The sequence below is a fragment of the Chionomys nivalis genome, chromosome 7 (assembly GCF_950005125.1).
Source record: "Chionomys nivalis chromosome 7, mChiNiv1.1, whole genome shotgun sequence".
NCBI classification, from domain to species: Eukaryota; Metazoa; Chordata; class Mammalia; order Rodentia; family Cricetidae; genus Chionomys; species Chionomys nivalis.
The window spans coordinates 61469090-61484765 of record NC_080092.1 but is presented as its reverse complement, the minus strand read 5'-3'; the positions used below and the strand labels follow the sequence as shown (position 1 = coordinate 61484765).

Genomic DNA, 15676 nt, shown 5'->3' with positions numbered 1-15676 from the left:
CACACCAGAAAAGATGAGCAAGCTATCTCCAAGGTCTCTGAAACTAGTAACTCCACAATACCCTCATGTTAGCCTATTGAAACCCATTTTAGATTTCTGACCTCCACAGCTGTGAGGTGATAAAATTATATTACTTAAGCCACTAAATTTGTCATAATCTGCTATAACAATAGGAAGCTAATACAGCAGAATTTGTAAAAGAGAAAGAAAACTACTTTATTTTTGAGGTGTAGAAAACATGATAAACATATAATTAAGCTTTCTATTGAAAATTTATTTAAGTCCAAATCAATTCACGTCAAACTTTCCTACGTCTTAAATCATTTGCTCCCCTTTGCCATCTCAAGCCCTCCCACAGTGCTCTAAACTACCTGATGTAACTATGTAGGACTCTCTTAATTAAGGTGCATCTGTGTGTCTGGTGGATCATGGATTCAGAGAAGAGAAAGACACTTGCTATTCTTACAAGTGGGATATATTTGACCTCTTCGATTCATCCAGTGATAATTTATTCATTATCCTCAGTGTACCAGGATCTATGCCAAGCATGGCTTTATATTTAACAGGAGCTGTAATCTAACACCTGGTATAAAATGTAATTGGCATCGAAGGGAGAAATTCTAGTGGGGCTCTTTCATAGACTTACTGATGCCTATAGATGGTTTTATAAGATTTCTGTTACCCATAAAGTTTAATCTCTTTCAGAAGCACAAATAATGCAATAACAGCAATGATAATAATAATAATAGTAATAATAATATAAGGACCATGACTGACAATTAGGGAGCATTTGCACTCTCAGACCCCCTGACCTAAACTCGCAAGGTTCTCTATCACAGTTGATCTTTACCACAGCTACTACTTCCTTTTCTTTTGAGTTATTCCTTCAGTTATTTGTAAATATACAAAACTCAGGGTTTATACATTTTATTGATTTGCTCCTTAGTTTAACCCCTTTCTACTATTTCTGATGAGTCTTTTTTTCTATTTTTTTTTTAATTTTATTGATTCTTATTGAGCTCTACCTATTTCTCTGCTCCCCTCCCTGCTTCTCCCCTCCCCTTCAACCCTCTCCCAAGGTCCTTATGCTCCCAATTTACTCAGGATATCTTGTCTTTTTCTACTTCCCATGTATATTAGATCTATTTAAGTCTCTTAGGATCCTCATTGTTGTCTAGGTTCTCTGGGATTATGATTTGTATACTGGTTTTCTTTGCTTTATGTTTAAAAACCACTTATGAGTAAATACATGTGATAATTGTCTTTCTGGGTCTGGGTTACCTCACTCAAAATGATGTTTTCTAGCTTCATTCACTTGCCTGCAAAATTCAAGATGTTGTTATTTTTTTCTGCTGTGTAGTACTCCATTGTATAAATGTATCACATTTTCCTTATCCATTCTTTGGTCGAGGGGCATTTAGGTTGTTTCCAGGTTCTGGCTATGACAAAGCTGCTATGAACACAGTTGGGCACAACCTCTGATGAGCCTTAAACAGTAAAATAGGAACTGGTGATTACATGAGAACTACTTTGAATTGGGGCAGAATGGAAGACTGCTTCATTCACAGATATACTCAGGTGATCCAAGACTGCTTCATTCACAGATATACCCAAGTGATCCAAGACACTGGTCTTAGTTTGATACCGTGGACACTGATGGCATGCTAGCATCCTTTGTCTAGGTCTACAGTGAATTCTGTCATTGCTTATTTATTCCTTTAGGAACCATACTATGTGCGTTGCATCAAACCCAATGACAAGAAGTCCCCACAGATATTTGATGATGAGCGCTGCCGTCATCAGGTGGAATACCTTGGATTGCTGGAGAACGTGAGAGTGCGCCGGGCAGGCTTTGCCTTCCGCCAGGCCTATGAGAAGTTTCTTCACAGGTAAGGATAGAGTGCACTCAGAATTATGATGATACAGCAGCCGTGTTATGCCATCTGGAAATTCAAGGAGGAATATGGATTTGGAGTCTTACGTAGAACCCTGCTGCAATACTTACTTCCCACCTAAACCATATGTTTCACCTCTTTGATCTTATTTCTGCATCTATAAAATGAATATAAAAACTTCATTGAATGGTTGTTGTGAGTATTAAGTAAAAGTCCAAGTCCCTGGCATGTAATAGATACTTGGTACTCATATCACTACTGATACAGTGATTATCATCATTACCAACACAAAAGTCAAAGAAGCAAGTGGTCATAGCCTGATTTGAACAGCATAGAAAAGGAAGTTGAGTCAGGCGCGTTCTTCTAACAGTTCAGGAGTGTTTGCTGTACATAGAGACAGAGGAAAATGGACAACAGCAGCTGCAAAAGGCTATGCGGTCTCCTGACACAGGTTAAAGTGCATGGGTAGGGGTAATTAAGAACAGGGGAAATCCCATGGCACATGAGAGAGGGATATAAAAGTAGCAAAAGCATCCTTGAAGAGGCAAGACAAGATAGAATCCCAGACTCAAGTGGAAGGTCTGTCAGCTCAAGATGGGAGCAGAAGCATTTTGCCTGTCACAATGGGACACAATCAGAAGATAATGGAATATCAGGTTCAGGAAGGCTTGAAGCTTCATTGGTAGCAAAATGCAGTTGTTCCTGTCTACTTCTGTGAGGCACAATCTTGCGTAAGAAAAAGTGATAGAGGAGGTTAGAGGGGAAGTTTTTAGATCAGTGGGTCTCAACCTTCCTAATGCTACAACCCATTAATGCAGTTCCTCATGCTGTGGTGACCCCAACCGTAACATTATTTCATTGCCACTTCATAACTGTAATTTTGCTACTGTTATGAATCATAACGTAAATACCTGATATGCGGGAGATCTGAGGTGGGGACTCTAGGGGGCTCAACCCAGAGGTTGAGAACCACTGTTTTAGATGGTGAAAACAAGTGGGTTTGTTCCATAGGTTTGTCATCAGAAAGGAAAGAGGGCCTGTTGGAGATATGAGATTATAAAAAGGAGAAACCTAGTGTTGATGAGTTTTCTCCATGGCAGTACTATTCAGCCATGTGTGTGCAAGGGAGATCACACTGAAGAAATGTTTTTTGGCTGGAATGATTAAATCTTTATAGAATAATAGCCCGGAAAACTGGAATTCAATTTTATAGTAATCATAAAATTATGCTTAAAATTGATCCACTGTTCCTGTTGAAATCACGCAAATCTATAGGCTGTATGGCAGAAGTGTTTTCAAGAGTGGATATGTGTTCATTCTGAATCTTGATTTCAGTGTCTAGTTCTTTCATTAGAAAGAGTTATAATTCATCTTCATTACACAGAAAATTTTAACAGTTTTTCAGTTCCAGTGTTGTCATGTGCAGAAAGTCAGCAGAAGTTAAGTATCAGAGTGAGCATCTTGAGAACAGTAGCTGTCAAAGGGTCCTGTGCTGGGAGTGTGCTGCCTTGAGATACGGTGGAAGCCATGAGAGTGGTTGGAGTAACCAAGCAGTAAGCAAGCTTGCTAAGGGGAAAAGGCATATTGTGAGTTGGGACCTTTAGCTATCCTTTGTCTCCTTTTGGACCTTTTACCTTTCAACTCAGAAGGTGTTTATGTGTTCATTTGAAGCATAGAAAAAATGCTAAGCATTAGAATACAATTTCTAACACTCATATAAAAATAGAAAGATTAAAAAGAACCTTTGAGGAGCTGAAGAGGTAGATGAGGCATAAAGTTTTTGCCATGCAAATGTGAGGCCCTGAGTTCAGATCCCCTGCACCTGTGCAAAAGTGGGTACAGTGCATACATCTTTATCCCCAGTACTGGGTGAAGGGTCAAAGGTAGACCCAGGGGCTCAATGGCCAGACAGTCTAGATCGTCTAGGCAAGCCCCAGGTTCAGTAAAAGAGATCCTGTCTCATAAAATTAGCGAGGGATAAAGGATGACACTCAGTCATCCCTTGACCTACATGCACATACACACTTGCATACACATACACACTTCTATCCCACCCCCCCGTGAAAGTATAAATCTCCAATACAGTAATCTCAGTGGCTCAAGATTAAACACCACATTCCTACCCTAAACATACTTAAATATTGCAAAAACATATATATGTATGTGCTGGTTGATTTTCATGTCAACTTGCTACAACCTGGAGTTACCTGGCAAGGACTCTCGATTGAGGAATTGTCAGATCAGATTGGCCGGTTGCCACATCTATGGGAGATGATTCCTTCATGGCCCTTCTTTCCGGGTTCCTGCCTTGAGTCCTTGCCTGGGAGTATAAACTGAAATAAGTCTTTTTCTCTGCTAAATTGCTTTCGTCCACAGTGTTTATCACAGCAATAGAAAGCAAACTAAACAATTTTAAAATAGCAAATGCACAACCAAGATAGAGAATCAAAAAGAAAAAAAAGAGCTACTCAGTGAACCTTGAAGATGTGTCTTACTCGTAATCATGATAAGAAGATGCAGAGGCAATCTAGTGAAGCTTGAGCTGCCTTTTAAAAAGCCATCCCAGGATAGATGTGGAGATATATATATTTGCCATCCCAGCATTAGGAGGCTGAAGCATCAGGGATGTCTATGCCTAGCCTATATAGTGAGTTAGAGACCACTCTGAGCTACATAAGGAGGCCTAGAGTGAATGAGAAGAATGAATTCCAATTGGGTAGGCATAGCTACACGGTTAGGAGATTGGCATAATGACCAATACAAGGAGCCACATCTCCAGCTGCTGTAAGGAAAGCAAGGCCTATCTAAGGTCAGTACAAGAAGAAAAGACAGAATAGAGAAGAAGCATTATTCAAACAAACTGAAGAAATGGCCAAATGTTGATGAGATTTTAGGGTATTTAAACTTTTCAAGAGAACTATAACAATAGTTAATGGCTATTTAAAATGCTTATTCTGTATATCAGGTCCATTTTTTAATCATTTTATATGTTTGTTTTAAGTTACTGAAACTGGCAGCCGCAGAAAATAGTGTCTTACCTCATTCTGTGCAGCTGAGGAGACAAAGGTGCCACAAACATTGTCTTTAACAAATGGTGCCGGGAAACTGGATATTCACTTGTACGAGACTGCCTCCATCCTATACAAATCAATTCAAAGTGGATCAAAGATCTTCAAATAAGAGCCAAACCTTTGAAATTAGGCAACAGACTACAAGATCTGAGGCTAAGGAGATGGTTCACTGGCAAAGTGAAGACAGAGCACCAACGTAAGGCTGATTGTGGCTGCGCTCATCTGTAATCCCAGTGCTTCCAGTCCAAGGATCCTGGGAGTTGGCTGGAGAGCCATTCTGGATAGAATAGCAAACTCCAGTTTTATAAACTTCGTTTTATTATTTTATAAAAATTTAGATTTATTTTTATTATTCTTAATGTGTGTATGTTTCTGTATATGAATCTGTGTACCTAAATGCAGGTGCATGAGGAGGCTAGAGGCATCAGATCCCCAGAACTGGAGTTACAGATAGTTGTGAGCAACAATATGGCTGCTAGGTATTGAACTCAGGTTCTCTGGAAGAATAGTGCATACTTTTAACTACTGGTCCATCTCTCCAACCCTTGATAATGTTTTGCTGTATATATACGGATATTTTGTCCACTGGTATATCTGTGCACCACTTGCATGGCTGCTCCCCATGATGAGCAGGTGAGGGCATTGAATTGCCTAAAACTGAAGTTGCAGATGGTCGTGAGCTTCCGTGTGGGTACTGGAAATTGAATCTGGACCTTCTAGAAGAGGAGCGCATGCTCTTACCCACTAAGCCATCTCTCTAGTCCCCAAGATACCTTAATTTTAAAAATAAAAATATCATAGAAAGCAATAAAAGAAGATACCCAACTTCAACTTCTGATGCCCACATAAACACACACTGGTGTGTGCACACACCTCAGAAAAGGAAAACATTTATGACATAGTCACAGGCAATGATGTTCTAAACATGAATCTAATAGTAGCCTTAGGAAATAATAACAAAAACTGACAAAGAATAAGACATAAAACTAAATAGATTATATGAAGCGAAAGAAACAGCAGAGAAGAGATAGCCTATAGAATGAAAGAAAATATTTGCTAACTATTCATCAGACAGATTAATATACAGAATATATTTTAAAAACCAAACCATCTAAACATTACAGAAATCACTCCATCCCACCCCAGTCTGATAGCTATCCTCAAGAGAACAAATGACTAATAGTGAGGTTGTGGAAGGGGGGAGAACCCAGACATTGTGGTGGGAGTATAAATTAGTACCAATGCTAGGGGATCAGAAAGGGCTTTTCTCAAGAAACAAAATGCATATGATTCAACTACATAGTTGGACAGAGAAAAGGGCTAGAGAATCAGCCTAGGTGCCCATCAGCAGGTAAATATATACAGATCTGGGCTAGTATTCAGCAACAAAGAAGAGCCACACCTTGTCATTTTTGGGAAATTGGATGGAACTGTAGATAATGCTGTTGAGTAAAATAACCCAGAGTCATAAAGAGAAGTGTTTCCTGTTTCAGTCATCTGTGGAGTCTTAGGATGAGAAAATATATGAAAAGCAAAGGGAGAAAACAAAATAATGTCCCAGTTCTGAGATGCACTGAGGATTAGGAATACTATCGGAAGTCTCAAAAATAAATAAATAAAGGAAGTGTGTTGATAAATTGCTTCATTATCAGTTACTAATTATCACATTGCTGTATCTTAAAATGTAATGAACATTCTCCAGCAAGGGATTATGTCATTTTAAACAAAATGTCCCAAGGGTGTTTTTCCATGTTACAGAGAAGTCTTTATAGGAGAAGAATACAAGACACAGTTTCATGAAATAAAAAGTAAAAATAGAAGAACCTCTTCAATATTGTACATAAAGGCAGAGAATGTGGACCCATGAAATAAGCCAGTTATGATTTATATTTTAAAATGTTGAAGAATAGACTTAGGTCTTTTCTCTAATTGGGAATAGCAGATAACTTTCCTATAACTATGATAAAATCCACATATACTTGAGTTATATATTCTCATATCTTATTTCATGTTTAAGATTATATTTTAATTGTGCTTAATAATTTGGTTTGGCAATCTGATTTTTACAGGAAAATGAATATAGTATTCTTCTGTCTCCTGTAGCCTGCTCATTGTAAATAATTTGATTTTGTTCTTTTAGTTAGAAATAAAAATAAAATTAAATGTCTTATGCATTTAGAAAAAAAAAGAAAAGAAAAGCAAAGGGAAAACTAGAAGGAGATGAGGAAGGGGCTTAAGGAAAGCAACGGGAGGGTGAACTGATCAAAGTATGCTGTATGCAATATGAAAGCTTCTCAGTGAAACCCTTTCTTTTATACTACTAATATATATTAATTTAAATGTTTGAAAATAAGAAAATGTGATTACTAAAAGGAGCATCAGTCAATAACTCTGTAACCTGAATGAGAAGAAAATCTCAAATTACTATAAAATTCAGGTTCAGTATCAGAGAAAAATCAATTAATTTAGCTCCATGTTAGTGCTGCCTAGGATATGGGGGGGGAATCCCTGTGGTGGGCAGGATTTTTAGATGCTCTACCTTCTGCCTCTTGGTACTCATGTCCTGTGTGGCCCCTTAAATGTCTGCTGAAGCTCTTAATGCTTCCAACAAAGCAGACTGTGGTAGAAGTGGTGGAATGTCACTTTGAGGTTGTGACATGTGACTTTTGTCTTATACTTGCGTAAAGAGTTGCTCTGTGACAGACTCAAATGGCAAGGAGCTGTTTAGACATAGAAATGCAAAGTCATTCTCGTGTGTTGACCTAACACTGCTTAATTTTCTCCTAGTTTTAAGGGTTCGTCCACAGATCCGTTTGACTTCCTTTGAAGAGAGTCATATTATTCATAAGCATTGTCAGTTTTGTTCTTCCTCACTGTGCTAATTAGACCCCAGAGCAGTGTGCTGAGAACCCGTGCTGTAAGCATCCTTGTCTCGTGTCTGTAAAGAGGATGCTTCCAGGGTCACCTGCTTGCAGATGATAATTACTATTAAATTTTTGGTGAGTAGCCGTCCAAAGATGAAGGTAGTCCCTTTTATTCCCAGTTTAGTAAGAATTATTATCGTGGAAGGAATGTTTTAGTAAACAGATTCTCTTCTCATCTCATCAGGCTAAAGAAATTTGCTTCTCTTAACAGTTAGCTAAAGATTCAATGAGAAGCTTTCTGTTAAGATGACCGTACAGATTTTCCCTCCTTTGATTTTTGCCCTGTTCTTCCTTCATCCAGGTACAAGATGATCTCTGAATTCACCTGGCCTAGCCATGACCTTCCCTCAGACAAAGAGGCTGTCAAGAAGCTCATAGAACAATGTGGCTTTCAGGATGACGTAGCTTATGGGAAGACCAAAATTTTCATTCGAACACCCCGTACGTTGTTTACCTTGGAAGAACTCCGTGCCCAGATGCTTGTGAGGATTGTCCTCTTTCTACAAAAGGTAGCTTCATGTTTTATGTGCAAGAGGCCTTTGTATATTCAAAATTTTGCTAAGTGTTTTTTCTTAATTCAAGAAATGTATGGAGATGGTCTAGTTTGTGGATCTTCACACGCCTCACATTGCTCCCTCCACACATGCAGAACATATTCGGCCATGCAACTTCAGAACTCAAAAAACATGTTGTCCTCTGGTGTTTAAGTGAGGCATCTAATTGGTCCACTTCTGTAATTAACCATTTTTTTCTCTCAGCCTAAATGCTTAAAGGACCTTTCAAAAATCTGGACTTTACCCCCTTGGCAGAGACCTTGGTGGTGGTAGTGGTGGTGTTCTTAGTCGGGCAGAACAGATGGCAGTCCTTTGTTCATCCTAGCTTGATGCCTGGCTTGGTGGCCAAAGCTGTTTCATGCCTAGGGCACATTAAAAATCCTACATTTCAAAATTGTGCCAATATGTTTGCGGCCATGCCGTGAGCAATCCTTACACTACCCTACCTCAGATGTGGATTCCATGCCGTGAGCAATCCTTACACTACACTACCTCAGATGTGGATTCCATGCCGTGAGCAATCCTTACACTATACTACCTCAGATGTGGATTCCATGCCGTGAGCAATCCTTACACTACACATCACTGCATGCATGTGTTCAGTCTTTCTACCCCAGTCTTCTCATCGTAGCCGCCACTTAAAAAAAAGTTGTATGTGTGAGCAACGTGTAATGACTCAAACTTGTAATCTTAGCACTCAGGAAACTGAGGCAAGAAGATCACAAGTTTGAAAGCAGCCTAGACTACTTAGACTACATAGTGAGTTCTAGGTCAGCCTGGGCCGCAAAAAAAGTCCTTATCTCAAAAATAAAAAATAATAAAGTGTATGTGTGTGTATGTATATATACATATATATAATGTATATATGTTTTTTAATCACATTCTTCTAGAAGAATCGGGATCATAGCATATCTCTCTATGTAATTAATATTAGTACTGTCAGGTTCCTATTCAGAGCAGCTACCAATTTGTACAACCACTACCAGTTGGTTATCTCTGTGAGGGTGACCGTATGATATTGCTCCCTACATTTTATCAGACTACTGTTGAATTTGAGCATTTCAGTAATTGGTTGATTGATTGGGTTCCTGTAAATTGCCTATTTATATCTTTTGTAATATTTTTATTCTTTGAGAATTTCATACAATGCATTGTCAGTAAATACATTCTCCTCCTCCTCCTCTTCCTCCTTTCTCCTCCTTCTTTCTTGTTTTTTCCTTCCTTATTCCTTCTTCCTTCTTCTTCCCCACCTTTTCTACCCCCCTTTCCTTTGACCTTCCCCTGTTGAGTCCAGTTTGTGTTGCTTAGGGAGTCTTAGCCTGCATTGGTGTGTGCTCGGTCTGCTAGGTCACATCATTGAAGGAAACTGACTCTCCTCCTGCTAGCTACCAAATGCCAATAGCTCCTCAGCTAGTGGTAAGATTGTGTATCTCCCTTCCTTCCTCGGTGCTAAAATTTTGTTTGGGTGGAGCTTGCAGAGTCTTCTGCATACTGTCACATCTTTTAAGTTCATATGTACATCTACCCTGTTTGATCTGGAAAACACTATTTCCTTGATATTATTAACAACCTTTGGCTCTCACAGTCTTACGGCCACTTCTTTCTACAAAGATTCCTGAGCGTTGGTGGGAGTGATCTGATTTAGAGTTAAGTACTCCACAGTCTTTTGTTTTCTGTATGTTAACCAGTTAAGAGACTCTTGTGTTAATTTCCATCTACTGCAAGGAGTTTTTCTGATGAGGGTTGAGAGATACTCTATGTATGAGTATAACAATAAGTCATGTTAGGGATCAATTTAATACTGTATCTCTTTAGCAGAATAATCGTATGGGGTTTTCACCTAAGGCCTGTGACATATCTATCCATAGGTTCTTGGTCCCTAAATAGTGCCAAATACAAGTTCCATCTCATAGAGAAGGCCTTTGATCCAATCAGAAAGTTGTTGATTACCTCCATAACATTCATAACTATTGTACCAGTGGGCCAATACTGTCAGGCCGGGAATTATTATAACTTGCAGGGTTCACACCTTGGTGAGATTGATGCTAACTCTTCTCTGGCATTGTACAAGCACCTTACAGCACTGTAAACACTAACCTGCAGAGATGAAGCTTCCAAGTTAGTACCAGCGTGATGTCTCCTTGTTCTGTGACTCAAGTATGTAGTGTGTTCCGCAATAGGGTCTTACAGTTCAGTTCTGGCGGATAACTAGGAGTACTGGTAATAGCTTGTGATACTTGGGGATCTATGTGACCCCTATAGCAAACTCAAAGAGAGTTAGCTTGTTCCTGATACTGAGATTTTTATTTGCTAGCATGAGATGTCTGTTTGGAACATTATCCCCCTCTTGTGGGGTAATTCCAATAAACCTCTTTATATATGTATAAGTATACATCTTATGAAGTGTCTATTGTGGGTCTTTTGTTCATTTTCTCCAAGTTGGCGTCTTCTTGATAATAAGAATTCCTTGAATATTCATATTACCTTATCATTATAAATATATCTTCCTACTTTATAGACACTCAAATAAAATGTATCCATAATGTGCTTTGCTGAACAAAATCAACTTGACACAATCAGATTCTTCGGTTTTGCTTTATACTGTGGACTTTTAAATTTCATTTGGTGAGAATTCCTTTGTTTCTAGGTCACAAAAATATTATCTTATATTTCTCTCAAGAATTAGATGGATTTTTTTCTTACATTTAGGTCTTTAATCCTTTTGGAATCTATCTAGTAAGTGTTTCATATAGGAATCAGTTTGGTTTTCTTTCATATGGCTAGCCAGTCTTCTTGTTGTAAGGTCAGTCCCCCAGAGATCACCCTGCAGACACTCTAGTCTTTACTGCTGGCTGGTGGCTATCTGGACACCTTGCCCACATCGTGCAGCCCTGAGCCTTACAGCCCTCTGTCTTTTATGCACTAAAACCACATCTTGGTTGTCACACTTCAGTTAGTGAGAAGCAGAATTATGGAAGCTAAAGGCAAGGTTAGTGGATTTAGTAACTTTCCCAGAACACTGGGCTAGGTCTTTAATGGAATGGGTTTTTGTTCCTCAGCTGGCAGATCTGCATCCTGGATTTAAGGTCAGAATGGCACCTCTAACATGGCATCAGTTGTGCTAAGGTCAGCGGACCATTACATTTCACACTACCTCCTGCAAAGTCTACTCCTTCCCTTTGATTTGGGGGCCTACTTTTATCTCATATTGACAATAGTCTTTTCCCTGGTGCTCTGCTCTGTTCCAGTTTTTCTATTTGTCTATTTTTGTGTTAATGCCACACAGATTTTACTGATATATGTCTTAATACCCAACTTCTTAAGTTGTGGATAATAACCCATACATGATTAAGTAACTGAATATAGGGGATACAAAAACTCTGGTGACAGTATAAGGTTTCTGAACATGCAGTGACCAAAAATTAACTCAGAGTTAAATATATAATGAATCTGAGGTGTTCGAGGCAGGGCTCACCCATGTTGCATTGTGTACTTTACTGCAGCCCTGATTCTGACGCATGACGCATCCACTTGCATTGTACAAGCCATCACAGCACCAACCAATGCTGCCTGAAACACCTTTGATTTGAAGTCACCGTCTGCTATAAATTGCAGTGTTAAATTGCATGCAAGTTTGCTGCTCTTACAGAAATACAGTTGAACTACAGAAAACAAAGAATATTTCTCATACTTTCACTCTTCAGCATGCATCAAATTAGTGTATCCTTAAATTGTATTATGTTAGAATGTTTGATCTTAAAAATTGCTCTTTGAATGATTGACTTGAGTTTCCTCTAAAAAAGGCACATGCCTTTAATCCCAGCACTCAGGAGGCAGGGGCAAGGGGATCTCTTAAGCTCCAGAATAGCCAGGGCTACACACAGAAACCTTGTCTCAAAAAAAATAATAATAATAATAACAAAAATTGATAAATGAACTTTGACTCCTATGTCCATTTCATTAGAATACAAATTTCCTTTTATCTTTAATAAATGATAAAACTGTACTTATTCTGGGGCTGGAGAGATGGCTCAGAGGATAAAAGCACTAGCTGCTCTTCCAGAGGTCATGAGTTCAATTCCCAGCAACCACATGGTGACTCACAACCATCTGTAATGAGATCTGATGCCCTCTTCTGGTGAGTAGGCATACATGGAGGTAGAATGGTGCATAAATAAATAAATGAACATGTAAATAAATAAATCCTTTTAAAAATTTTAAAACTTGCTTATTCCAAAGGATTGTTTTAAAAGAAATTTCTTCATGGTTTATTATTATTAAATGTTTGATTTGTAAACCTATTTTACATATATACCTAAGAGTTATCTAAAACTTTCTCGGGTGAGCAGCAGGAACTGTTGAAGAAACCCTGTCTGGATGCACAGTAGGATAAACTCACCTTCTGTGCTTTTCTTTCTAAGATGGAAAGGACCACATATAGACCTTTATCCCACAGTTTAAGTTTTGATGTGTGTAATAGGGTCATTATACACAACAGTAATTTTTATTAGGATTGCATTGAATTTACAGAATCATTTAAAGGGATTAACAGTTGTGCAGTATGAAATCACCTCATTATGAGTACAAAGTATGTTTATTTAAGTCATCTTCATTGATCTTTTGACCAAAAGAGGACTTAGTATCAATGATTAATTCATATATACTTTACTATTTTTGTTGCTAGTATGGGTTTCTTATATTTTCTACATAATAATGTTGGTGTAGAAAATAATACTGGCTTTGTTGGTTTTTCTGCATCCAGAGTGGAACATTTCTTAATTCATATTTGTTGACTAGTTTTCCTAGGTAAATGATTGCATCATAAGCAGACACCTTACAGTTGCCAAGGTGTTTCTAAGTGTTGGTCTCCATTTATTTTGCCTGGAATGGAAAATAACTTTTAAACTAGACTACAAATTTCTGTTTAATCCTCAAGCAGTTTTCTTGTACCCGTTGCATTTTATCGTCTTGGTCTACTTCTGTTTTCTTTCTTATGAATGTCTGCGAACTTGGATTTTTTTTCTGAAACACTGACTATTCTCATACAGCTATCATGGATCTTCATGTCGTTGCCCTTGATCCTTGGTGCTCATCTTTGATGGAGTTTGTGGTGTTTGGGCTGATTGGTTGGTGGTTGTCTTGTTGGTTAGTATCTTTGGATCAGGACTTGACTGTGTAGCTCAGGCTTGACTTCATGGTCATTCTACTTCAGTCTTCCTAATGCTGGGGAAAGTGTATACCCATGCCCAGTTATCTCTTATGACTTCGCTGTTAATTTTTTGTTGTATTATTTTAGATCTAACACTGGTTTTGCTTGATCTTTTGAAACAGGCTAACTGGCATTGAAGGTAGTCTGTTCAGATCCACTTTCTTAGGAAGCCATCTGGAAGGGGCATTTGTGTGAACAGAACAATTTTGTTGAAGCTTTGTGTTTTCTTTTGTTTATTTTTGTGCCTGTGTTTTTCTTGAGATGAGTTTAGTATGCAGGCCAAGCTAACCTGATACTCAATTTTGCAGTGTATTAGGATTATAGACATGTGTCACCTTGGCAGCTAGCTTTTTTATGTGTTCTTTATGATGATTTGTTTTTATTTTGTGTCTGTTATAGAATCAGTCTCAATAAGTTTTTCTTTAGAAAATCACTCAGGTTCTGCAATCATTCCCTTTTATGCTCACTTTCTTTTTCGTTGTCAGCTTTAGTGATGCATTTTATTATGTTTCCCCATAATAATGTGTCTCCAGTTTATTTATGCTATAATTTTCTTACTTTTAATTTACTAATTGTATGTTTGTCAAAATAATGAAGAACAGAAGTGAGATTATCTTCTCCCAATTTCTTTCACGTGTGTTAATGACAATGGAATTTGTTCTGGGATTTGCTTTTGGTATATATGGGACCAGCTACTCTCACATTTAATTGTGTGTGTGTGTGTCTGTGTGTGTGTCTGTGCATGTGTGTGTTAGATTCCTTTTGTCTCCAGTAGTTTTTTTGTTTCATTTTTTTTAAGATAATTATTTCAGCATGGGAGCATATAGTTGTAATCTTAGCACTTGGAAGAGAGAGGCAGGAGGATCACAAGTTTGAGGCAAGCGGCCTACATAATGAGTTTCAGGCAAACCTGAGCTATGTAAGAAGACCCATGTCAAAAAATCAAGAATTAGGAATGTAGCTCAGTACTTACCTTGTCTGTACAAGGCTCTAGATTCAACCTCCAACATACACACAAAAAAATTGGGGGCCAGTGAAATGGCTCATGATATTAAGCTTGACTATCTGAGTTCAAACCAGGGGTTCACATGATAGAAAAAGATAAACAATTCCTATGGATTATCCTCTGACCTCCACTCATGTGCTGTGGTATGTGCGTCCACACACGTGTACAAACACAACAAATCTTGTTTGTTTGTCTTTTGTTTTTTGTTTTTTCGAGACAGGGTTTCTCTGTAGCTTTGGAGCCTGTCCTGGAACTCGCTCTGTAGACCAGGCTGGCTTTGAAATCATTTTTTATTTTTAAAATCAATTCCAGGCAATGCATGTTTTAGGTATATGTTATTTCACCTTCTGCTGTTGTGATTTTTACTTCTGTTGCTCAAGATCACACTAAGGATTTGATGGCATTTATCGTATTAAATTAATAATGGTTGTCATCATCTGATACTTGTTCTGCTCGCCATCTCCAGTTGGCTGAAGCACGTGACTTTACAGATGGTCAGAGACAGCCTAAACCTGCTGAGAGCAGAGCACGCCACTGTACATCAAAGCACAGTCCACACACATACCGTGGGCCACAGTTCCTGGCAGCCTGTCACGTACCCTGCTGTCAGTTTAGAACTGTGTTCAAGTATATTTTAAAACCTTGATATAATGTATTGATTATAAGTGTTTTTACAGAATAGTTTCAAAGGTGGCCCGTGTATTCCAAAGCCTGCTCTGTTGGCTTGTCTTGGTGAATTATTTAACTTCATCTGTACGCTTTAGCATTTATGTGTTAATTTGTGTTATGTTTTGCATTTTTCCTGTTAGGTTATATAATAAAGCCCCCATCACAAGAACAATCTTGTGAAGAGTTAAGGGTGGCTCATTAACACTTAAGCTTACAATGAAGATTGTAAATTCAGGAACTGAGAATAACATGCTGTTAATTATAAGTGGTTTTCAAGATTTGTATACAGAACTGAGCAAAATAACCACAAGACAGACTGAACAGGATCATTTTCTAAGTGGGACTTTG

At 38.3% G+C, this 15676-nt stretch overlaps 1 protein-coding gene across 1 annotated transcript in view; it reads left to right on the top strand.

Moving 5' to 3' along the window:
- The window catches only part of Myo1d (myosin ID), a 302318-nt gene that overhangs the window by 132415 nt on the left and 154227 nt on the right, over positions 1-15676 (top strand). The window contains exons 15-16 of the mRNA XM_057774656.1: positions 1723-1889; positions 8192-8399. Of these exons, the coding sequence (XP_057630639.1) occupies positions 1723-1889; positions 8192-8399 (375 nt within the window). The remainder of the gene's footprint in view (positions 1-1722; positions 1890-8191; positions 8400-15676) is intronic.